The 25,516-nt window shown below is 40.6% G+C and overlaps 1 protein-coding gene across 1 annotated transcript in view; it reads right to left on the bottom strand.

Annotated features, from left to right (window-relative positions):
- The window catches only part of LOC117521439 (glycogen debranching enzyme-like), a 211,854-nt gene that overhangs the window by 116,487 nt on the left and 69,851 nt on the right, over positions 1-25,516 (bottom strand). Inside the window, 1 exon segment of the mRNA XM_034182736.1 lies at positions 4,459-4,622. Coding sequence (XP_034038627.1) covers positions 4,459-4,622 — 164 coding nt within the window.

Here is a 25,516-nt window from a genome sequence, read left to right as displayed (position 1 = left end):
AAAACGGAACGTTGATAGGACTAATATTTTTGGAGAAACTACAGATATTAGAAACAACATTGAAAAATCGTTAATCCTCTGGGATCCAACTGGAACAAAGGGCCTCCACTGCACATTTCCAGCGTGTTCGGTCTTGGGCTGCCCCCTCTGCCTCTCCCCAGGACAGTTTGATGGTCTTCAGTTCGCTGTCCAGGGTCCTGCGCTACGTTGTCACTGGCCGTCCTCTTTTCCTTTTCCCCTGTGGGTTCCAAGTCCAATGCTTGCAGCATGATGTTGTTCAGGCCTCGGCGTAGAGTGCGCCCGATCCACTTCCACTTTCATGTCTGGATGATGTTCCCAGATGGTTCCTGCTTGGTCTTGCGCCAAAGGTCTTCACTGGAAATTCTGTAAGGCTATCTGATGCCAAGGATCTGTCTCAGGCATGTGTTGATGAAGACCTGCAGCTTGTGCTCCAGCCCTTTGGTCAGTCTCCAGGTCTCCGAGCCATACAGCAGCATGGATCTCACACTGGTGTTGAACAGTCTCAGTTTGGTGCGAAAATATATGTTGGTACTCTTCCAGATGGGTTTGAGGGTGGTGAATGCAAATCTTGCCTTGCTTATCCTGGCCTTAATGTCATCGTCAGTACCTCTTGTCTTGCTGACAATGCTTCCCAAGGTAGGTGAATTTGTCGATGTCTTCGATTTGCTGTTCATTCAAGCGGACTGCTTCTGTCTGTCTTGTGTTGGCTCTCATTGTCTTCGTTTTCTCCACACTGATATCCAGGCCAGTGTTCCTTGCAGTGCTGCGGAGGCTGTCTGTCTTCTCCTAGATGTGTTGAAGGGAGTGGGCCAGCAAGCTAATATTATCTATGAAATCCAGGTCTTCAAGCTTGTGCATGAGTGTCCACTGGATCCCACGTGGTGGAGTCATGGTTGTCCTCATCGCCCAGTCAATTACAAGAGAGAAGATGTGTGTTGAACAACGGATGTTGATAATTATATTCTGGACTCACACGCCATTCCAGCAGGGTGCGGTAAATCATCTATATATTGAACGTATGTGTGTATGTGGTTGTGTGTGATTTTATTTCATAAGTTCATTGTAAGTAAGTAATTTCAATTTTCTATTTATTTTAATTTATATAGCACCAAATCGCAACAAAGTTGCTTCAAGGCGCTTCACACAAGTAGGGTCTAACCTTACCAACCCCCAGAGCAAGCACACAGGGGACAGTGGAAAGGAAACTCCCTCTGATGATTTGAGGAAGAAACCTCAAGCAGACCAGACTCAAAGGGGTGACCCTCATCTTGGACCATGCTACAGACACAATTTACAAAACAATTCACAAAAAGAATATACAGGAAATGTTGCCGGTGCACAGGACTGGAGGGCTTCAGAAACAGACACCACACACATCTCTTGATGGAGCCGCACATCAAACAGAGAGAAAAAAAACAGAATCGGGCATCAGAAAGAAAACAAATATAGTATAATTTGTTAGCATTAAGCAACAAGAAAAACAAAAGAAATACTAAGGTGATCGTCGGCCACTAGCCCTAAGCTTCACTAAAAGACCAAGAAATTAGATAAAGTTGAGGCTGCGGCACGCTCCGTTTCCTAATAAAATGAATTTAAAAAAGCATAGTAACATGCTATGCCAGTATGCTAGCCATATGAAAGGGAAAATAAGTGTGTCTTAAGTCTGGACTTGAAAGTCTCTACAGAATCTGACTGTTTTATTGATGCAGGGAGATGATTCCACAGAACAGGGGCACGAGCAGAGAAAGCTCTGTGACCCACAGACTTTTTATGCTCCCTTGGGACAAAAAGTAGTCCTGCACCCTGAGAACACAAAGCTCGGACTGGTAAGTAGGGTTTAATTAGGTCAGCTAAGTAGGGAGGTGCCAGTGAAGTAAATTAATGACGTGATTAACAGGAAATACGTAAAAGGGTTGAGTTCTTCTTCTAGAAACTGTTGAGATCTAAGGTCTAAGGTTCTAAAAACATTCCAGACTCACACTGCATTCAAAGTCATTATAGAAACATTGCTTAATTTAGTACCACCCTTGAAAAATGTCAGCTACCTATTTTATAAACACTACCCAATCTAGAGGCCGTGGATCCCCACGGGTAAAACACTAGTTACTTCTCATTTCACTATCTTTCCTAGTCCTAAGTTTCTCAATCAGAAACTGTCTGCAATTTGTTCAATAATCAAACATTTGAATGAAACAAGACAATCAATTTTGTATGTTATCAGGATGTTCTGGGAACGCCTGCATGAAAAACTGTGAGAAGGCCTATTTGAAATCAAACGTACAGTCAAAAACAATATATGTTCAAATGGGGTTAAAACAATGTGTATGGCAAAAATGCATTCTGCTGAAGTTCATTGTTCACTCTTTTTTCTTTTTTTTTTTACCATGAATATAATTTGGGGGACATATATTTTGACATAACATTTCTGGAACATTCTAGGAACATTTTATGTATCTTTTTTTTCCTTCATAGAAGTTAATTAAAATTTGCAAGGATTAAGTTTGAATTAAAAACGTCTATGCGGATAAGTATCTGTAAGTAATTAATTTGCTGCATGGGAGTGCATTATTTATCAAGCATCGAAACTAGTCCTTCGAAAGTTGATAAACTGAAACAATTCAATATGCCTGATTGAATGAAAAATATGAAAGTTAATTTTTGATCCATAATTGGAGTAAGCAGGTATGGAAAATGGATGGATGGGTTATAACATCGAGCATGATTGTTCCTGAGACATCTGTTCCACTATTTACCATGTTTCCCATGCTTTCACTGCCACTGGTAGTTCAAATAACACTTTGCCGTAGAAAATGGTCATGCACCTTCGTATCTAAGCCAAAAATGGATCTATCCTTATGTTTATTTCTGCTCTATAATATATGACCAGTCTGATTAAATCTGAAAAAAATGAGAAACACTTACAGTAGTGTTCAGAATAATAGTAGTGCTATGTGACTAAAAAGATTAATCCAGGTTTTGAGTATATTTCTTATTGTTACATCAGAAACAAGGTACCAGTAGATTCAGTAGATTCTCACAAATCCAACAAGACCAAGCATTCATGATATGCACACTCTTAAGGCTATGAAATTGGGCTATTAGTAAAAAAAAGTAGAAAAGGGGGTGATCACAATAATAGTGTGGCATTCAGTCAGTGAGTTCATCAATTTTGTGGAACAAACAAGTGTGAATCAGGTGTCCCCTATTTACGGATGAAGCCAGCACCTGCTGAACATGCTTTTCTCTTTGAAAGCCTGAGGAAAATGGGACGTTCAAGACATTGTTCAGAAGAACACCGTAGTTTGATTAAAAAGTTGAAAATGGAAAACAACCATCAAAATGGATAGAAGAATAACCAGAATGGCAAAGGCTCACCCACTGATCAGCTCCAGGATGATCAAAGACAGTCTGGAGTTACCTGTAAGTGCAGTTAGAAGACACCTGTGTGAAGCTAATTTATTTGCAAGAATCCCCCACAAAGTCCCTCTGTTAAATAAAAGACGTGCAGAAGAGGTTACAATTTGCCAAAGAACACATCAACTGGCCTAAAAAGAAATGGAGGAATATTTTGTGGACTGATGAGAGTAAAATTGTTCTTTTTGGGTCCAAGGGCCGCAGACAGTTTGTGAGACGACCCCCAAACTCTGAATTCAAGCCACAGTTCACGGTGAAGACAGTGAAACATGGTGGTGCAAGCATCATGATATGGGCATGTTTCGCCTACTATGGTGTTGGGCCTATATATCGCATACCAGGCATCATGGATCAGTTTGGATATGTCAAAATACTTGAAGAGGTCATGTTGCCTTATGCTGAAGAGGACATGCCCTTGAAATGGGTGTTTCAACAAGACAATGACCCCAAGCACACTAGTAGACGAGCAAACTCTTGGTTCAAAACCAACAAAATTAATGCCTCGCAGATGTGAAAAACTGTGGTTATACAACTAAATACTAGTTTAGTGATTCACAGGATTGCTAAAAAAGCAGTTTGAACATAACAGTTTTGAGTTTGTAGCATCAACAGCAGATGCTGATATTATTGTGAACACCGCCTTTTCTACTTTTTTTTTTACTAGTAGCTCAAATTCATAGCTTTAAGAGTGTGCACATCATGAATGCTTGGTCTTGTTGGATTTGTGAGAATCTACTGGTACCTTGTTTCCCATGTAACAATAAGAAATATACTCAAAACCTGGATTAATCTTTTTAATCACATAGTACTACTATTATTCTGAACACCACTGTATAGAGGAGAGAGAGAAATATGTATATTTAATTCATCATAATGTATTGCTGTGTAACAAAAATAAAATTTTAGGTAAAAAAAACAAAAAACAAGTTCTTTCAATCTGATGTGTTGTGTGGTTTGGGTAAAAATACATGATGAAATAAAATATTGGCTGTTAGCTTCATTCCAAACACAACAAAAACATACCTGTATGGGACATTCGTTGTCATGGGTTACATCAAGAAACATGGCATGGGCAATGGAGGGCATCAGCGGGCGGAGACTGGGTTGAACAAAGGCACCTACTGGCTCCCCTCCGTAACGGTACACCAATCGCCCCTCTTCGTGGCTATCACCAGCTGACATGGCTTCTGGAAAACGGGTGTCAAAATGTATTGTAAAAAGGCAGTGAAGTAAAACAGGGATAGATAATGAGAATGCTGGAAGTGCCCTGGTTCTACCAAATCTGAGTTTGTGTTGCTGAAGCATTGTGCAATTCTGGCAATCTAACAGTTTCACAACCACTGTATTGTCTAATGCAGGGGTGGGCAACAGTGTGAGATGAAGGACCAAGACAGTGTAGGTTTTCCTTTGCAGCTGAGCACCGTGGCAGGTGGTTTTAATGATGAGCTCTGCCACTCAAATTAACGCCCAGATGATTTGAGAAATGGCCTGATGAGGTGACAGGCAGCAAGAAAAAGCTGCATCGTCTTGGGTCTTCATGCCCACCACTGGTCTCAAGCAAGGTTGGAAATTACTTCACTGAGCCATGCAATCACATAAAAAGTGCAGCCAATCAAACCTGCAAATATGGTGCTATATACACATCTAAATATAATGTGATATACAGATGAAGACAAAATTATTAGGCCCCCAATTAAACTTTTCTTCAAAATTTACCCAAGTGCTTTTTTAACAAAGCAAGGAATTTTCAACACGGCATTTCTAAACATCCTAGTTTTATTGTGGATTCTTACATTGTTTAACTTTGCACACAAAAACAAAAATTATATCTAAAAATAAAACAAAAAATGTATTTGCCCCACGGATGCTAATAGCCAATTCTGCATTATGTTTGCTGGATAACAGCCTGCAGACATTTATTGTAGTTTTCAATAAGTCTCAGAAGTGTCTCCTGAGGAATCCCAGCCCATTCTTCTTTGACTAATCCTCTCAAGCTTCTCCAGATTTGATGGAAAACAAAATGATGAACCAGACCCAGTTTTGCTGAGTTTTTCTTTTAAAATCTTCACATATTGTTTATTCATGATTCCATCCACCTTGAGAAGATTCCCAGTTCCAGATACACTGAAGCATCAATTCAATTCAATATAAATTTATTTATGTAGCACATTTAAAACACAGCTGCAGCTGACCAAAGTGCTTCACAATAATACAAAAGTGTAAAATATTAACAAAGGAAAAGAATCAAAATAAATAAATAAAAAATCTAAAAATACAGAGCAAAATAGCAGAGCAAGCATATACCACTTAGCCAGTGTTGAAAGCCAGGGAGAACAGATGAGTTTTCAGTCTGGACTTAAACTGTCTCACAGACTGAGGACCTGACAGTCAGCGGAAGATCGTTCCAGAGTCGTGGTGCTGAGACAGAAAAGGCTCTATCACCTCTGGATTTAAGCCTGGCTTTAGGAACAGCCAGGAGAAGTTGGTCAGCTGACCTCAGAGCCCTACGTGGAGTGTACGGCTGCAAGAGCTCACTCAGATACATCGGGCCTATACAGTGCAGACACTTAAAAACAATCAGTAAAACTTTATATTTAACACGAAAGCCGACAGGGAGCCAGTGTAAGGTGCAAAGCACAGGGGTGATGTGCTCATGCTTCTTTGTTTTAGTCAAAAGGCGGGCTCTAGCATTCTGTACGCTCTGCAGGTGCTGTAGGGAGCGCTGGTCCAGCCCAACGTAGAGAGCATTACAATAATCCAGATGTGATGTTATAAATGCCTGGATCCCCACAACAGAATACTCCCACTGCTGTGTTTCACTCTGGGGATGGTGTTCTTTGAGTTATACGCCTCTTCCTTCATTCTCCAAATATAGGCAATGTCTCTTTGTTCAAAGAGCTCTACAGTAGTTTCATCTCATCTGACCAAAGGACACGCTTCCAGTATGCATAATCTTGCTCCAGCTTGTCCTTAGCATACTTCAGTCTGGCTTGAAGGTGTCAATTCTGCAGTAGTGAAATTTTGGCCTCACAGTCTATTCCTGTCCAGGGCTCTAGTGACATCTTTGAGACTACAATTCCAGACTTGGCAATGACATTCACTAGTGTCTTGGCAGTTGTTCTGAGGTCTTTAGACACATCTCTCACTTGTTTTCTTTCCAGAGACTTTTGAAATCTTTTGCTTGCTATCTCTGCCATGCTTGTTTTGTACTGTGTGGATCTTTTTGAATTTCTTGATGATACTCACTACAGGTCTTCACACTTGGAAATGCTGTAATAACTCCTGCTGCTTTGTGAGCATCAACAATTATTTTTCTTAAGTCTGAACTGATTTCTTTTGATGGTTTCTCAAGAGACAGCTCAAGCCCTTACTGAAATTTTTATACTGTGTCCACTGGAAGATAACCCTTAGTTTTAAACTTGATTTTAAATTTCTACTAGGGCCTATGTTTTGATGGCTCAGATCTTATGCCTACCATTGAGCTGGCTTCTCAGCATTAGAAAGTTAAAGTTAAAGCATCATTAGACAGCAGTGGTTTGTGCTGTGGCTCACCAGAAAAGTCAGTCCTTAAGGGGGCTAATAATTTTGACCCTGGCAGTTTTTGTGAAATCATTTTTCAAGTAAAATAATGTAAGCATCCAAAATAAAACTAGGATGTTTAGAAATGCTGTGTTAAAAATTCCTAGCTTTGTAAAAAAAAAAAAAAAAAAACACGAGAAAATTTGGAAGAAAACATTTAATTTCATAGGGGGCTAATAATTTTGTCCATATCTGTAAAGTCTTACAGTACACAAGTACAGTTTGGAACCATAAGTTCACTAAACTGGTGATGAAATATAAGTCAAACCACATACAAAATGTTTCGACTACAGCAAATCACCATTCAGACAAGAACAATAAAACATTCACAATATTGACGTTATTTGAGAATAAAAATGCATTTCAACAAATTTAAACTGGGAATATCAAAGCAAAAAAGAAAATTCTGGTCAAGGTGTCATTCAGTAGGTATAAAGGCTCATTGCATGTCACAAAAAGTAGCAAAAATTCTTTAAAAAAAACTGCAGTACAGAAACAAAGAAGAGAGTGGTCTTTCTCTGAAACTGGCTGCGATACACCTTACTGAAATGTAAGCCTCAGTATTATCTAAAGAAGTGTATTCTGATAATGACTGAAACCTGAACAAACTAGAGGGTTCGTAAATTCAACGTTTGTCATTTCGACATATCCGATCTGTTGTTTAATTCCGGTTTTACATTCAACTTCTATTATGCATTTCATCTCATATTGTCCACATGATAGGCAATGACTTTCTGCTGGTAATCACCAGAATAACTGTTTGTTAAGTTGACATTAAAGGAAAACAAATTTGTTTTGGGATTGATCTGGTGCATCAAAGTTCACCCTAAACTAATCACTCTATCCTTGTTATGTGTTCTTTTTCAATTTGGTTATTTAGAAGATGAAAACATTTATTATACTGGTCAACATTTTTTTTTCTTGCATGGACTTTGAGAACTGATTTAGGGTAATTTTGGGGTGCTGAATCTGAGCTCAGATTTTCTGTACCACATTGTGTTTTTTTTTTTTTACAAACTGCATGTTGGGCACACTTCCGACAATCAGATAACAGATAATTATCGAAGATAATGTTTTCATTATCGGATTATCTTTTTAGATAAATTTAATAACCATCATCGGACTAATTAACTTCCGATGAATTACCGTCCAATAACTTTTAGACCAATAACGTACTAAACTAAATTGAACAGTGAAAAACATTTTTTAAACTGTTAAAGCTGTTGAGACCTTCCTGTTAAAAGTTTCCTAATAAGCATGTTGTTGTACCCTCTGCAATCAGAAACAACTCTACTGTCTGTAAGTAAAGGAGAACTGGTGACCAAAAAAAAGTCATTTCCTTTAACCCCGTACTAATATAATCGCAATGTCACCAAGTCATCCAGAGGCATACGTTTAACTTATGGTTCAAATTTTAACCACTCATTTTAGACAAGTTATTTAAAATTATTGTCATGTCTGAAGTTTATAAAGTGAAAATATCAGATATATGTTTTCGTTTTAAAGTAATGTGCTAATTTTTAAGGTTTTGTGAGCACATGCTGTGCCAGGCAGCGATGCATTAGCATAAGGGTAGCATAAGGTAATCTCAGACGTTCACGACAGGACAAATGCATTTCAGACACTCTGTTCAGGGTCCACAGATAACAGCATTAAACTCTAGTGCCTAAAACTCTCATGAATATATTCTCTGGGTTTATAGACGTTAGTGTATTTGCGTTTGTTAAATTCCACGCATCTTAAATGTAGCAGACACAGATTATCTGGAATTTTGTTTGACATTTTTCAAGGCCGCTACTGCCATCTACTGACCAGGAGTGTTCATGGCAGTATTAAACGTCTGGGTACATGGCTGCTCTCAAAGTGTTGGTATTGTCCATTGTCCAGGGGCATTTTGTGTGCATATATTTGTTAACTTTGTATTCTAAAACTACAGTTAGAAGTAATTCCGACTCCTTATCGGTCCACACGAACGAGGTTGGCGCCATGTTTTTAGTTTTTGTGGAAGTGACGACAAGAGAATAAGGTTCCTGATTGGATAGAATTTTAATCAGTACCGCCACCCAAAGGTTTGGCAGACTAATTACAACACATTTATACGATTCGATGTGGATGGATTTGGTTTTTTTTTAAACGACGTACTGTGGATGAAGTTTTTTCCCCAAACTGAAAGGGTAAGATATTCGGTTTTACAAACACCCGACAATGTGTGTACATGGCCTTATGTCTGTGAAAGGCACTATATAAATAAATTTACTTACTTACTTACTAATACTGAGTGCATGTTTTACAACATCATAAAAGTTTTAAAACATGCAATTGCGATGACACTTCCAGGGCTCCGTAAAAATGCCTGTTTTTACAAATAAAAATGGAATATTTTACAAAAGCACATTTATCTTTAAACCAACACATGACACATGTCACATTAACGTGTTGGTTTACATAATGGATTACTGAACCAATCACTGTTTAGCACTTTTACCCACAATGCTTTGCGGTCTGTGTTTGTTACAAAACCTCAGAATTAGTGCCTTATTCAACATTAAAAGATATATGTTATATTTTAACTTTGTACAAATGACAGAATTGACATTAATGGAGTTATTCTATCAGTATTTTCAAAAAACCATAAGTTAGTATGACTATTTTTCAAGACCTCCGCCTGACCGGAGTGTTGAAATTGATAGGGAGCTGGTCTTATGGCTGCTCTTGGTGTCTCTGTGGTAGAAGCGCTGTTGTAAACAAGAGCTTCCAGCAGGGGCAGAATGTTGAAAGAAAAATGATTATGATTAATAAAGAGTTGATTTCGTGGGTGCTCTCAGGATTTGTCTGTGCTGCTTCCTGCAGGGGGCAGCATGGTCAAACATTCTTGCTTATTCTTTAGGTCTTTTACGGCTTTTGATGCTTTCAAAAGCGATCGTGTTAAAAATCAATTTCAGCTCTTTAGTAACTGCAAATGTTCCATAGACAACACCGGAATTTATCGGTTATCGATTATCTATAACGTCCGATACATTTTTGGGTGGTTTATCGGTTTATCTTTATCAAAGATAACTTTTCAGTTATCTTATTATCTGTTATCGAAGTTAATTTTTTGGTTATCTGTGCCCACCACTGATTGATGGATTATGCAAAAGTTGCTCATTCATTCACGGTTTGATCAATCAATCAATCAATTTTATTTATATAGCGCCAAATCACAACAAATAGTTGCCCCAAGGCACTTTATATTGTAAGGCAAGGCCATACAATAATTACGTAAAAACCCCAACGGTCAAAACGACCCCCTGTGAGCAAGCACTTGGCGACAGTGGGAAGGAAAAACTCCCTTTTAACAGGAAGAAACCTCCAGCAGAACCAGGCTCAGGGAGGGGCAGTCTTCTGCTGGGACTGGTTGGGGCTGAGGGAGAGAACCAGGAAAAAGACATGCTGTGGAAGGGAGCAGAGATCAATCACTAATGGTGGTGCATGTGGTGGAGGGGTGCATACAGAGCAAAAAGAGAAAGAAACACTCAGTGCATCATGGGAACCCCCCAGCAGTCTAAGTCTATGGCAGCATAACTAAGGGATGGTTCAGGGTCACCTGATCCAGCCCTAACTATAAGCTTTAGCAAAAAGGAAAGTTTTAAGCCTAATCTTAAAAGTAGAGAGGGTGTCTGTCTCCCTGATCCGAATTGGGAGCTGGTTCCACAGGAGAGGAGCCTGAAAGCTGAAGGTTCTGCCTCCCATTCTACTCTTACAAACCCTAGGAACTACAAGTAAGCCTGCAGTCTGAGAGCGAAGCGCTCTATTGGGGTGATATGGTACTATGAGATCCCTAAGATAAGATGGGACCTGATTATTCAAAACCTTATAATTAAGAAGAAGAATTTTAAATTCTATTCTAGAATTAACAGGAAGCCAATGAAGAGAGGCCAATATGGGTGAGATATGCTCTCTCCTTCTAGTCCCCGTTAGTACTCTAGCTGCAGCATTTTGAATTAAATGAAGGCTTTTCAGGGAACTTTTAGGACAACCTGATAATAATGAATTACAATAGTCCAGCCTAGAGGAAATAAATGCATGAATTAGTTTTTCAGCATCACTCTGAGACAAGACCTTTCTAATTTTAGAGATATTGTGTAAATGCAAAAAAGCAGTCCTACATATTTGTTTAATATGTGCTTTGAATGACATGAATGAATGAATGAATGAATCTTGATCAAAAATGACTCCAAGATTTCTCACAGTATTACTAGAGGTCAGGGTAATGCCATCCAGAGTAAGGATCTGGTTAGACACCATGTTTCTAAGATTTGTGGGGCCAAGTACAATAACTTCAGTTTTATCTGAGTTTAAAAGCAGGAAATTAGAGGTCATCCATGTCTTTATGTCTGTAAGACAATCCTGCAGTTTAGCTAATTGGTGTGTGTCCTCTGGCTTCATGGATAGATAAAGCTGGGTATCATCTGCGTAACAATGAAAATTTAAGCAATGCCGTCTAATAATACTGCCTAAGGGAAGCATGTATAAAGTGAATAAAATTGGTCCTAGCACAGAACCTTGTGGAACTCCATAATTAACCTTAGTCTGTGAAGAAGATTCCCCATTTACATGAACAAATTGTAATCTATTAGATAAATATGATTCAAACCACCGCAGCGCAGTGCCTTTAATACCTATGGCATGCTCTAATCTCTGTAATAAAATTTTATGGTCAACAGTATCAAAAGCAGCACTGAGGTCTAACAGAACAAGCACAGAGATGAGTCCACTGTCTGAGGCCATAAGAAGATCATTTGTAACCTTCACTAATGCTGTTTCTGTACTATGATGAATTCTAAAACCTGACTGAAACTCTTCAAATAGACCATTCCTCTGAAGATGATCAGTTAGCTGTTTTACAACTACCCTTTCAAGAATTTTTGAGAGAAAAAGAAGTTTGGAGATTGGCCTATAATTAGCTAAGATAGCTGGGTCAAGTGATGGCTTTTTAAGTAATGGTTTAATTACTGCCACCTTAAAAGCCTGTGGTACATAGCCAACTAATAAAGATAGACTGATCATATTTAAGATCGAAGCATTAAATAATGGTAGGGCTTCCTTGAGCAGCCTGGTAGGAATGGGGTCTAATAGACATGTTGATGGTTTGGATGAAGTAACTAATGAAAATAACTCAGACAGAACAATCTGAGAGAAAGAGTCTAACCAAATACCGGCATCACTGAAAGCAGCCAAAGATAACGATACGTCTTTGGGATGGTTATGAGTAATTTTTTCTCTAATAGTTAAAATTTTATTAGCAAAAAAATTCATGAAGTCATTACTAGTTAAAGTTAAAGGAATACTCGGCTCAATAGAGCTCTGACTCTTTGTCAGCCTGGCTACAGTGCTGAAAAGAAACCTGGGGTTGTTCTTATTTTCTTCAATTAGTGATGAGTAGTAAGATGTCCTAGCTTTACGGAGGGCTTTTTTATAAAGCAACAGACTCTTTTTCCAGGCTAAGTGAAGATCTTCTAAATTAGTGAGACGCCAATTCCTCTCCAACTTACGGGTTATCTGCTTTAAGCTGCGAGTTTGTGAGTTATACCACGGAGTCAGGCACTTCTGATTTAAAGCTCTCTTTTTCAGAGGAGCTACAGCATCCAAAGTTGTCTTCAATGAGGATGTAAAACTATTGACGAGATACTCTATCTCACTTAGAGTTTAGGTAGCTACTCTGCACTGTGTTGGTATATGGCATTAGAGAACATAAAGAAGGAATCATATCCTTAAACCTAGTTACAGCGCTTTCTGAAAGACTTCTAGTGTAATGAAACGTATTCCCCACTGCTGGGTAGTCCATCAGAGTAAATGTTATTAAGAAATGATCAGACAGAAGGGAGTTTTCAGGGAATACTGTTAAGTCTTCAATTTCCATACCATAAGTCAGAACAAGATCTAAGATATGATTAAAGTGGTGGGTGGACTCATTTACATTTTGAGCAAAGCCAATTGAGTCTAATAATAGATTAAATGCAGTGTTGAGGCTGTCATTCTCAGCATCTGTGTGGATGTTAAAATCGCCCACTATAATTATCTTATCTGAGCTAAGCACTAAGTCAGACAAAAAGTCTGAAAATTCACAGAGAAACTCACAGTAACGACCAGGAGGACAATAGATAACAGCAAATAAAACTGGTTTTTGGGACTTCCAATTTGGATGGACAAGACTAAGAGTCAAGCTTTCAAATGAATTAAAGCTCTGTCTGGGTCTTTGATTAATTAATAAGCTGGAATGGAAGACTGCTGCTAATCCTCCGCCTCGGCCCGTGCTACGAGCATTCTGGCAGTTAGTGTGACTCGGGGGTGTTGACTCATTTAAACTAACATATTCATCCTGCTGTAACCAGGTTTCTGTAAGGCAGAATAAATCAATATACTGATCAATTATTACATCATTTACTAACAGGGACTTAGAAGAGAGAGACCTAATGTTTAATAGACCACGTTTGACTGTTTTAGTCTGTGGTGCAGTTGAAGGTGCTATATTATTTTTTCTTTTTGAATTTTTATGCTTAAATAGATTTTTGCTGGTTATTGGTGGTCTGGGAGCAGGCACCGTCTCTACGGGGATGGGGTAATGAGGGGATGGCAGGGGGAGAGAAGCTGCACAGAGGTGTGTAAGACTACAACTCTGCTTCCTGGTCCCAACCCTGGATAGTCACGGTTTGGAGGATTTAAGAAAATTGGCCAGATTTCTAGAAATGAGAGCTGCTCCATCCAAAGTCGGATGGATGCCGTCTCTCCTAACAAGACCAGGTTTTCCCCAGAAGCTTTGCCAATTATCTATGAAGCCCACCTCATTTTTTTGAACACCACTCAGACAGCCAGCAATTCAAGGAGAACATGCGGCTAAACATGTCACTCCCGGTCCGATTGGGGAGGGGCCCAGAGAAAACTACAGAGTCCGACATTGTTTTTGCAAAGTTACACACCGATTCAATGTTAATTTTAGTGACCTACGATTGGCGTAACCGGGTGTCATTACTGCCGACGTGAATTACAATCTTACCAAATTTACGCTTAGCCTTAGCCAGCAGTTTCAAATTTCCTTCAATGTCGCCTGCTCTGGCCCCCGGAAGACAATTGACTATGGTTGCTGGTGTCGCTAACTTCACATTTCTCAAAACAGAGTCGCCAATAACCAGAGTTTGATCCTCGGTGGGTGTGTCACCGAGTGGGGAAAAACGATTAGAAATGTGAACGGGTTGGCGGTGTACACGGGGTTTCTGTTTAGGGCTACGCTTACAGAGTCACCCAGTCTGCCTGCTTTCCCGGCTGCTCGGGATCTGCCAGAGAGAAACTAACGGCGGCTAAGCTACCTTGGTCCGCACCGACTACAGGGGCCTGGCTAGCTGTAGAATTTTCCACGGTGCGGAGCCGAGTCTCCAATTCGCCCAGCCTGGCCTCCAAAGCTACGAATAAGCTACACTTATTACAAGTACCATTACTGCTAAAGGAGGCCGAGGAATAACTAAACATTTCACACCCAGAGCAGAAAAGTGCGGGAGAGACAGGAGAAGCCGCCATGCTAAACCGGCTAAGAGCTAGTAGCTGCACTAAGCTAGCGGATTCCTAAAAACACACAAAGTGAATAATGTGTAAATAATTTAGAGGTGATTCAGCAGAGGGAGTGCTTTAGTTAAGGCACGTGAAGATTACACTGTGAAACAAATCATTATCTAGGTAACTAGATCAATCTAACTGCGCAGATTAAACAGCTAACAGATACAGCAAAACACCGCTGTGCTTCGGAACAGGAAGTGATACAATACCGCAGTGAGAACTGTGCAGTGGTTTGATGCCACTAATCATGCACAAAAGCATCTTCAAAAGCATAGTTTTTAAACCAGGTTCACGAAATGTGAATAAAGAGCCGTAATATCATTTATGGTGCCAAAGAGGTGTGCGAGACTGCAGCTTTTGCTTCAATGCTTGATATGAGAAATATGTTTTTATCCCTCAAAAACATGATGTGATTGGCAAAAACTAACACCAGATTCGGATTCAGTGCCCCCAAATTACCCAGAATCAGTTGAAAAACTCCATGGGAGAAAAATTATGTTGAGCAGTGTTATTTTTAATTTATTGTATACACAAGCTCCCTGAGATGGATAAACTCACTCATCCACTTATTTGCTGTCTACACCCCACTGTGCAGGTTAAAAACATCAATTTCTAAAGAATCATTTCAAGTCAATCTCAAAACTTTTCTATTTTCCACTGTGTAGTCACGAGTGAGTAGGGATGGGTATCGATAACCGTTTCTTTTCGGGTATTGTTAAGAAATGATTCAATCCACCGATATCAATAGGCTTTTTGTTTAACGATTCCCTTATTGGTCCTTTAGAGCGGCCGTTGTTTTTGAGGGTGTTTGTTGGGAAAATGATCATTTCGCTATGTTGATTACAGACCCTGCAGTGGTTCCGTAATCAACCGTTTCTGCAATGCGACTCCTCTTTGAACCTTGAACCAATGAAGCAATGCGTCGTTCTACTGGCTCGTTGGTTCTTTGATTCACTGCTCTTCAGAAGCAGCAAGTCCACTTTTTAACCCCTCTCAAAGCCATTAAAATATGTCAATCATGAGTCACTTTTGTGTGGATTAAAGTCACTAACTGGGACTCTTGTCTTGTTGCAGTCAAGAAACGAGAATCGTCCTCCATTCCGTTGGCACAGCTCCAAACGCTGCACGGCCCTCTGCCGAGACAGAGAAATAGCTTCAAAATAAATCGCTGTTTTAAATAAAATAACACCTCTTTCCAAACGCTGTACAGACAATAATACTACAATCATCTAAAACGTTTTTTCCTCCCAAAATGAGATGTCTTTCTGAATTACATCCTGACGTGCAGCACAGCACAGCTGCAAGTGCTCAGCTCAGAGGTATGGAAAGACATTCATGCCAATAATGTCTGAAAGGAAATGCTTTTGACAAAAACTACAGATTTTGTTTATTTCTCTTTATGTCCAGAGATCAAGGATCCACTGTGTAGTGTTTATTTATGTCCAGAGTTTAAGGATCCAGTGACCAATTTCATATTTATTTACTTTATGACCAGTGGTGGGCACAGTTCCGATAATCCGATAACAGATAATTATCGAAGATAATGTTTTCATTATCAGATTTTTTTTTTTTAGATAACTTTAAAAACCATTATCGGACTAATTATCTTCCGATGAATTTTTGTCCGATAACTTTTAGACCGATAACGTAGTAAACAAAGCTGAACAGCAGCAAACATTTCTAAAATTGAAAATCAGTTGAGCACCTACCTGATAAAAGTTTCATAACAGATGTATGGTTCCACCCTCTGCAAACAGAAGACAGCTGCTTCTATGAAGAACTACATTATCCTCTGCAGACAAAGGAAAAACTAGTTTAAAAAAAAAATAAAAACAATAATTTCCTTTAACACCATACTGATACACTGGCAATATCACCCAAGTCATCCAGAGGCATACATTTTTAAATTATGGTTCAAATTTTAACCAAACTAATTTTGGACAAGTTATTTAAAATTACTGTCATGTCTGAAGTTTTATAAAGTGAAAATAACAGATATATGTTTTAGTTTTAAAGTAATGTGCTAATTTTTAAGGTTTTAGTGTGGACATGCTGTGCTGAGCAGTGCATTATTGGTAGGATTATGTAATTTCAGTAAGTTCACGACAGGACAAATGCATTTCAGACACTCTGTTCAGGCTCCACGGACAACAGCATTAAACTCTAGTGCCTAAAACTCTCGTGAATATATTCTCTGGGTTTATAGACGTTATTGTATTTGCATTTGTTAAATCCCACGCATCTTAAATGTCACAGCAGACATGGATTATCTGGAATTTTGTTTTGGAAAGATTTCAAGGCCTCTACTGCCATCTACTGGCCAGTAGTGTTCATGGCAGTATTCGTCCTGAAGATGAGCAGACACTGTATGATATTTTTAATCACAAGTTAAGTTTTTTCAAACTTAATTTACAAAAACTCTCGATTAAAAACAAAGATTAAAAACAAAACAACAAAAAAAATAAATAAAAAAAAACATTACAAGACAGCTCTGTGGTGTTTGCACATGCACAGTGCGAGCGGTAGGACGCTTGTAGCCCCTCACTCAGCAGCAGGAAACCCTAACGACGGCTGACCAGAATAATATCAAACAGGTTTGATTTTCATTCGACCATACGATCAGCAATCAGGAGGTGGTTGTGAGATGTTAAACGCAGCTTGTTACTCCATGTACACTACACGATGCAAGACGCGCGATTAACATGAAACTTGGTCCAAAAAATTCTCACATGAATGAAAAATCATCTGAACATTCTCACATTCTCTCCACATGCAAAACATGTTGTGATGACACTTCCAGGGCTCCGTAAAAATGCCTGTTTTTACAAATAAAAAATGGAATATTTTACAAAAGCACATCTGTAAACACCAACACACGACACACGTCACATTAATGTGTTGGTTTACATAGTGAATGACTGAACCAATCAGTGTTTAGCAGAGGTACATTTTACCCAGAATCCTTTGCGATCTGTCTGTGTTTGTTACAAAACCTCAGAATTAGTGCATTATTCAACATTAAAAAATGTTATATTTTAACTTTGTACAAATGACAGAATTGACATTAATGGAGTTATTCTATCAGTATTCATTTTATTTATACACCAAACCATAAGTCAGTATGACTTTATTTTCCAAGACCTCCACCTGACCGGAGCGTTGTGACTGATAGAGAGTTGGGTTTGGTGACGGCTCTCAGCGTGCCTCTGCACTGTAAGCCGTGTAGTAAATAAGAACTTCCAGCAGGAGGCAGGATGTTCAAACATAGAAGTGTGGGCTCATTGTTTGGGTCTGCTATCGCTTTGATGTTTCCAGAAGCGATTGTGGTGTTAAAACTCAAATTCAGTTTATTAGTAGTTGCAAATATACTAGAAACAATACTGGAATTTATCGGTTACCTGTAACTTCCGATACATTTTTGGGTGGTTTATCGGTTTATCTTTATCAAAGATAACTTTTCAGTTATCTGATTATCTGTTATCAAAGTTAATTTTTTGGTTATCTGTGCCCACCACTGTTTATGACTCAATAAAATGTTGACATAGAAAACCTGTAAAGCATACTTTGATAAGGGAATCAATAAGGAATCAGATCGATAATGGTATCGATAGATAACATCTTATCAATACCATCCCTACGAGTGAGTAGATTTAATTTTCATTGATGAATGATTCAATCATTCTCTTTTTATATTATTATGTTTACTATATTATAGTGTTGTCATTATATACATACATACATACACACACACACACACAGCTATGTTCAAAATAACAGCTACAAATATAACATTTATTACTTTAAAGAAAGCTAATAAGGAATAATAGGTAGTTCAAAAATAGTGTCTGCATTTTTTTTTCTCTGTGAAAAAGCAGGTGTCAAACAGATGGGCCTTATTAGAGGACAAAGGCAACAAATGTTGTTCATGCTGGTTTGTTGTGCATCCCTCTCTGAAAATCTCAGTAAAATAGATTGTTCCAGACATTTTTCAAAAGAACAGTGTATTTTGATTAAAAGTTGACTGATGAGGGGAAAATATATAAAGAAGTGCAGAAAATAATAGGCTGCTCAGCTAAAATTATTGCAAATGTTTTAAAATGGCAACAAAGGTGATCAAAGAAGGTCTGATGTTACCTGTGAGTACTGTAACAATTAGAAGACGCCTATGTGAAGCCAAACTACGGGCAAGAAGCCCCCACAAAGTCCCACTGCTGGAAAAAAATGACGTGGTGAGGAGGTTACAATTTGCCAAACAACACACGTTTTTGCAACATTTTGTGGACTGATGAACGCAAGATTGTTCTTTCTGAGTCGAGAGGGGAATACACAGTTTGTCAGACAACACCCAAAAAATGGAACTCAAGCCACTGAAGACATGGCAGGGCAAGCATCATGATGTGGGGATGTTTCTCATACTATGGTGTTGGGCCTATTTCTCACATACCAGGCATCATGGATCAGATTGAATATATCAAAATACTTGAAGAGGTCATGTTGCCTTATGCCAAAGAGAAAATGCCCTTGACATGGGTTTCAACAGGACAACAACCCCACACACACCAGCAAGTGAGCAGCATCTTGGTTCCAGTCCAACAAGATGAACACTTTGGAGTGGCCAGCTGAGACCACTTTAGACTACCTTCCACATCTGCTCCAGTTGCTCCTTCAGCCCTTGGTACTTCTCAATTTTCTCAAGCTCCTTCTTTCTGATGTTGCTGTCAGCTGGGATTGCCACATCGATCACAACTGCGGTCTTCGTTCCCTTGTTAACCACAACTATGTCTGGTTGGTTGGTCAGCAGCTGCTTGTCTGTCTGGAATTTGAAGTCCCACAGGACCTTAGCCCTGTCATTCTCAACCACCTTTGGTGACGTCTCCCATCGGGACTTGAAGAATTCTAATTTGTATGCAGCAGAGATGTTTCTGTACATGATTCCTGACACAGCTGATGCTGGCTCACCATCACTTCTCATGCTTCTTGACCTCACTGCAGCCTTTGACACCGTTGATCACCGCATCCTTCTATACCACATCCAATCCTCCATCAGAATCTCTGACTCTACCCTGGCTTGGTTCACATCTTACCTCACAGACAAAACAGAGTATGTGTCCCTGGGAGGAGCTAAGTCGGACATGCTCTCTGTCACTTGTTTTGGCCCTCAAGGATCAGTCCTTTGCCCCACCCTCTTCACTCTATACATGCTCCCCCTTGGCCATGTCATCAACCGGCATGGAATATCATTCCACTGCTATGCTAATGACACGCAACTCTACATTAAAACCAACCCAACCCCCTCTGCAGCCCTGCCCTCATCCACACTCCACCTGCCTCGAGGAGATAAAGGCATGGATGACAATTAAATTCCTGCAATTAAACAGTACAAAAACAGAAGAAATTCTTGTTGCCACCCCACACCAGACCCAGTCATCCACCATCACCAGCATCACCTTCGCCAGCCACAACATCCACTGCTCATCTTCAGCCACTAACCTCAGTGTCAGAATGGACCCTAACCTGACCTTTGAGGCTCACATAAAGCACAAATGTAAGACCTCCTTCTTCCACCTCAGGAACACTGCAAAACTCTACACTCACCCTCTCAGATGCTGGAAAGCTTGTCCACGCCTTTGTCTCCTCCAGGCTGGACTACTGCAATGCACTTCTCATTGGGATCCCCAGTAAGAACATCCAGCAGTTGCAATGCATCCAGAACAGTGCTGGCAGGATCCTGAAGAGGGTGCGCAAGTACGATCCCATCACACCCTTCCTTAAATCCCTCTACTGGCTTCCTGTTCAGTACAGGATTGTACAAAATCTCCCTGCTGTCCTACCAGTACCTCAAAGAACTGCTCACTCCCCATTTCTCCCCACGCCATCTCTGCTCTGGACAGGGCAACCTCCTTCAGCCTCTGAGGACAAGGCGTGGAACTGTAGGTGACCGTGCTTTCTGCTCAGCCGCTCCCAGGCTGTGGAATGCGCTCCCTGACCATCAAAGGCAGGGGTGCTCATTACGTCGATCGCGATCTACTGGTCGATCTACTGGTGCATTTGCCTCATCTGCCAGTCTACCATCGCAGTACCAAAGAAGGAAAATGTGGAGCGGCATTTTCGGACTGTTCATGGAAAATACGACACCGACTTCCCGCCGAAAAGCCAGCTGAGAAAGAGAAAGGTGGAGGAACTAAAATCCCAGTTGTCCGGACAGCAGTCATTTTTCACTCAAACTTCAAAAGCGAAAGCCGCCACCGAAGCATCGTTCCGGGTGACTCACGTCATCATTAAAAACAATAAGTCCTTCCAAGACGGAGAGATGGTAAAAGAGGCATTCATTGAAGCAGCTGACTCATTGTTCCGAGACTTTAAAAATAAGGCAGATATATTATCTTCAATCAAAGCTCTGCAGCTGTCAAGACATAGTTACACGGCGCTGTGAAGCCATGGCTGAGGATTTAAGACAGCAAATGTGGAAGGACATCGGAGATTGTGTTTCTCACTGCAGTTGGACGAATCTACAGATGTGAGTGACACAGCCCAGATGTGCATTTTCATTCGTGTGGTGTTTAGTGATCTCACTGCAAAAGAGGAGCTATTAACAGTACTTCCCATGAAAGAACAGACACGAGGACATATTTCAGATGTTTAAAAACTTTATCGAGAAAACTCAGCTCCCAGTGTACAAATTGGTGTCTATCACCACAGAAGGAGCACCTGCAACGGTTGGGCGTGTGAATGGATTTATTGCCAAGTGTAGGCAGGATGATGCGTTCCCAGACTTCTTGAATTACCATTGCATAATCCACCAACAAGTGTTATGCGCTAAAATGCTCAACATGAAAGAGATCATGGATGTGGCAATGAAGATCGCCTGTTCTATTCGAGCCAGATCTCTTCAAAGACGTTTATTCCGTGCACATCTGGAGAAAGCTGACTGCAACCACTCTGAGTTGTTGCTACATACTGACGTGAGATGGCTTAGTCGTGGGAAATTCCTCCAAAGATTTCAAGAGCTCTGTCCGGAGATTAAGGAGTTTTTCCGTGTATCTGGACATGCAGAATACAAGCAACTAAATGACGGTCAGTGGCTGTTGGACTTGGCATTTTTAACCGATCTGACAAACTGGTTGAATGACCTTAATCTTGAGCTGCAAGGAAAAGACAAAACAGTGACCAATATGATCAGCTCAGTTAATGCTTTCAAACGAAAGATGCAACATTTCTCCTCAAAGCTGCAGCGTCATGATTTGGCAAATTTCCAGAACCTGGCGTCAGAGCTGGAGACGCAAGGGAAGGCCCATGAGCAACTTGACAGTGCACGCTACATGAAGCAGATCTACGATTGTCTGTCAGAGTTTGACAAACGCTTTCAAGACTTTTCTTTGCTTGAGCCAGTAGCTACATTCATGTGCTATCCTTTTCAGGAAGATGCTGAGGTTGATTCACTCGCATCAAACATTGCAGCACTGTTTCATGTGAACTCTTCTGGAGTGAAAAGATGAGATTTTGACTCTACAAACCGACATTGAGCTGAAGTCGAGAGGTCATGGACAGTTCTGGAAATTAATCACAGAGGTAAAGTACCCCAACATGAGGAAATGTGCTACCTCCTTGACTGCATTATTCGGCTCCACTTATTTATGTGAGTCAGCCTTTTCTTACATGAAGATCATTAAGTGCAAATACTGTTCCACCATGACTGATGAACATTTGGAAGTGTGCCTGAGGCTGGCTGTCAGCAGCTACTGTCCGGACTATGCATCCCTGGCTGATTCAATTCAGTGCAAGTCATCAAAGTAAACTCAGGTAATTACAAAAAAATGTTAATAGTTAATTATTATGTGCGTTATGCAATACTGGCTCATTCGGTTATGCAAGGTACATCAACATACATTGTACATACAAAGAATCCTCAATACATTTGAAAATAATTATATGTTTTGCATTTTTGTAGTGGGTAGATCATTTTGACTTGGTCGTTTTATAAGTAGCTCGCATGCTGAAAAAGTGTGAGCACCCCTGATCTAAGGGCACAGAGACTTGTGGATGCTTTTAAAAAGGCTCAAAAAGTCATCTTTTTAGAACCGCGTTCAATTGACTGTTTTAATTAAAAACTGTTGTTTTTAGTTTTGTTGCTTTTGTTTAATGTTGTCTCTCAGATGTTTTTCTATCTTTGTTATGGCTTTAGCACTGTAGCACTTTGAGAGCATTTATTTGATGGAAAGTGTGTTGACAAATAAAATCTAAATTATTATTATTACTTGGTTGTGCCTTTCAATGTACGCTGTTCCAAATTGCATTTTGCATCCTGAACTGAATTCAAGCCACTGAATGTGCTGGATTGTCTCTGGGGCACATGTACACAGCCTACAACTTGGGTCCTGTCAGCTGTGGTCGACTCCGCCTCAATGGATCTGGTGCTTAGGGCTTGTACTTGTGCTGCCATGAGCAGAGCCTCTGTGCTGTCCTTCAGACCGGTGTTTTCTAGCCACGGGCAGGACTTCTTGATGCCAGCCACTTCCTCTGTCTGTCAATGGTACATCCCATGGAGGGGCTTGCTATTCCATGATATCTCCTCCTCCTGATGACCATTTGTCTTCGGCTGTCTGAGGCATTCCTGAAGCAGCTGATCTGGGGGGCATCTTTCTGATGTATTCATGAATGCTGCTCGTCTCATGCTGGATTGTGGCAGACACTCACTAATCATCACCCTCCCTCCTATGTTGCTCATACAGCTTCAAGGTGATGAACTTTGGATGGAAACCTTCGTGCATTGTTAGGAGTTTTCATGGCATCTATCGCCTCCTCTGGCCAACTGATTATCCCAGCTGGGTATCTGATGACTGGTAGGGAATATGTATCGATGGCTTGTATCATATTCCTACCAGTTATACAGCTTCATGATGAAATGGTATGGAGGATTTTCTTAAAAAAGGAAGACCTGAAAGTTTAGCAACAAATTGCCAGAAGGTACATCTGAGATGTACGAGGTCTGTTAGAAAAGTATCCGACCTTTTTATTTTTTTCAAAAACCATATGGATTTGAATCACGTGTGATTGCATCAGACAAGCTTGAACCTTCGTGCGCATGCGTGAGTTTTTTCACGCCTGTCGGTTGCGTCATTCACCTGTGAGCAGGCTTTGTGTGAGCACGGGTCCACCCCTCTCGTTGTTTTTTTATTGCGAATAAATGTCTGAACGATTTGGAGCTTTGCTGCATCAATTTTTTTCCAGAAACTGTGAGAGACCTCCAGGTGGACACCGTTCGGAAAATTAATATGGCTTTCAGGGATGATTTTATGGGGATTATACAGATTAAGGAGTGTTACTGCCGCTTTAAGGACGGCCCACAACTGCTGAGAGCACGGCGCGCTCCCAGCACCGATCGACATGCTCAGACCCCGCTGAAACAACCAGATCATTTCCAACGTGAAGGCTTTGTTGATCCGGGACCTCGTCTGACTTTCACAAAAAGGCAGAAGTCGTGGACATCAGCACTTTTTCGGCACATTCCACTGTTACAGGAGTTTTTTTCATGGAAAGAAAAGCGGAGGGACGCGCCACGGAGCCGTTCATTACGAAGGACAAAACCACCTCGGTGTTGGTCTCACAGGACGGCTTTTGGAAAGAGGAGCGGCTCCACCGCGCGTCGCAACGTCATGATGAAGCCTTCCAGGACATGTTGGGGCATGTCCAGCTCATGCACAATAACAATCGCATAATCACATGACTGAAAAGCAATCGACAGCCATCTGAAATCCACCTGAAAGCCGTCCTGTGAGACCAACACCGAGGTGATTTTGTCCCGCGTAATGAACGGCTCCATGGCGCGTCCCTCCGCTCCTCTTTCCATGAAAAAAACTCCTGTAACAGTGGAATGTGCCGTTCATTTCTAAACTGGACGCTGTCTTGTTCTTGTATGTCGTCTGACTAGCACAGGAATTGTGAAAAGACGTGGACATCAGCACTTTTTCAGCACATTAAGACAGACGTGTGGAGTTCCGCGCGTCGCGGTGGAGCCGCATGGCGCAAAGCAATGCCGTGATGAAGTCTTCCAGGACATGTTGGGGCATGTCCAGCTCATGCACAATCACAATCGGATAATCACACAACTGAAAAGCAATCGACAGCCGTCTGAAATCCACCTGAAAGCCGTCCTGTGAGACCAACACCGAGGTGGTTTTGTCCCGCATAATGAACGGCTCCGTGGTGCGTACCTCCGCTTTTCTTTCCATGAAAAAAACTCCTGTAACAGTGGAATGTGCCGAAAAAGTGCTGATGTCCACGACGTCTGCCTTTTTTTGAAAGTCAGACGAGGTCCCGGATCAACAAAGTCTTCACGTTGGAAATGATCTGGTTGTTTCAGCGGGGTCTGAGCATGTCGATCGGCGCTGGGAGCGTGCTGCGCTCTCAGCAGTTGTGGGCCGTCCTTAAAGCGGCAGTAACACTCCTTAATCTGTATAATCCCCATAAAATCGTCCCTGAAAGCCATATTAATTTTCCGAACGGTGTCCACCTGGAGGTCTCTCACAGTTTCTGAAAAAAAATTGATGCAGCAAAGCTCCAAATCGTTCAGACATTTATTCGCAATAAAAAAAAAACGACGAGAGGGGTGGACCAGTGCTCACACAAAGCCTGCTCACAGGCGAATGACGCAACCGACAGGCGTGAAAAAACTCATGCATGCGCACGAAGGTTCAAGCTTGTCTGATGCAATCACACGTGATTCAAATCCATATGGTTTTTAAAAAAAATTAAAAGGTCGGATACTTTTCTAACAGACCTCGTAAGCTTAGATCTGATCTGTTTTGGTGAAAGAAAACCCTTCTCCGCTCTACTCCACTATGAAGCTAAGAGTAGTGATGCAAAATGCCAAAACATGCACTGTGCACAATTTCTACAATCACAGCCACATAAG

The sequence above is a fragment of the Thalassophryne amazonica genome, chromosome 12 (assembly GCF_902500255.1).
Source record: "Thalassophryne amazonica chromosome 12, fThaAma1.1, whole genome shotgun sequence".
NCBI lineage: Eukaryota > Metazoa > Chordata > Actinopteri > Batrachoidiformes > Batrachoididae > Thalassophryne > Thalassophryne amazonica.
Note: the sequence above shows the minus strand (reverse complement) of the source record. Positions and strands in the feature narration are given on the sequence as shown.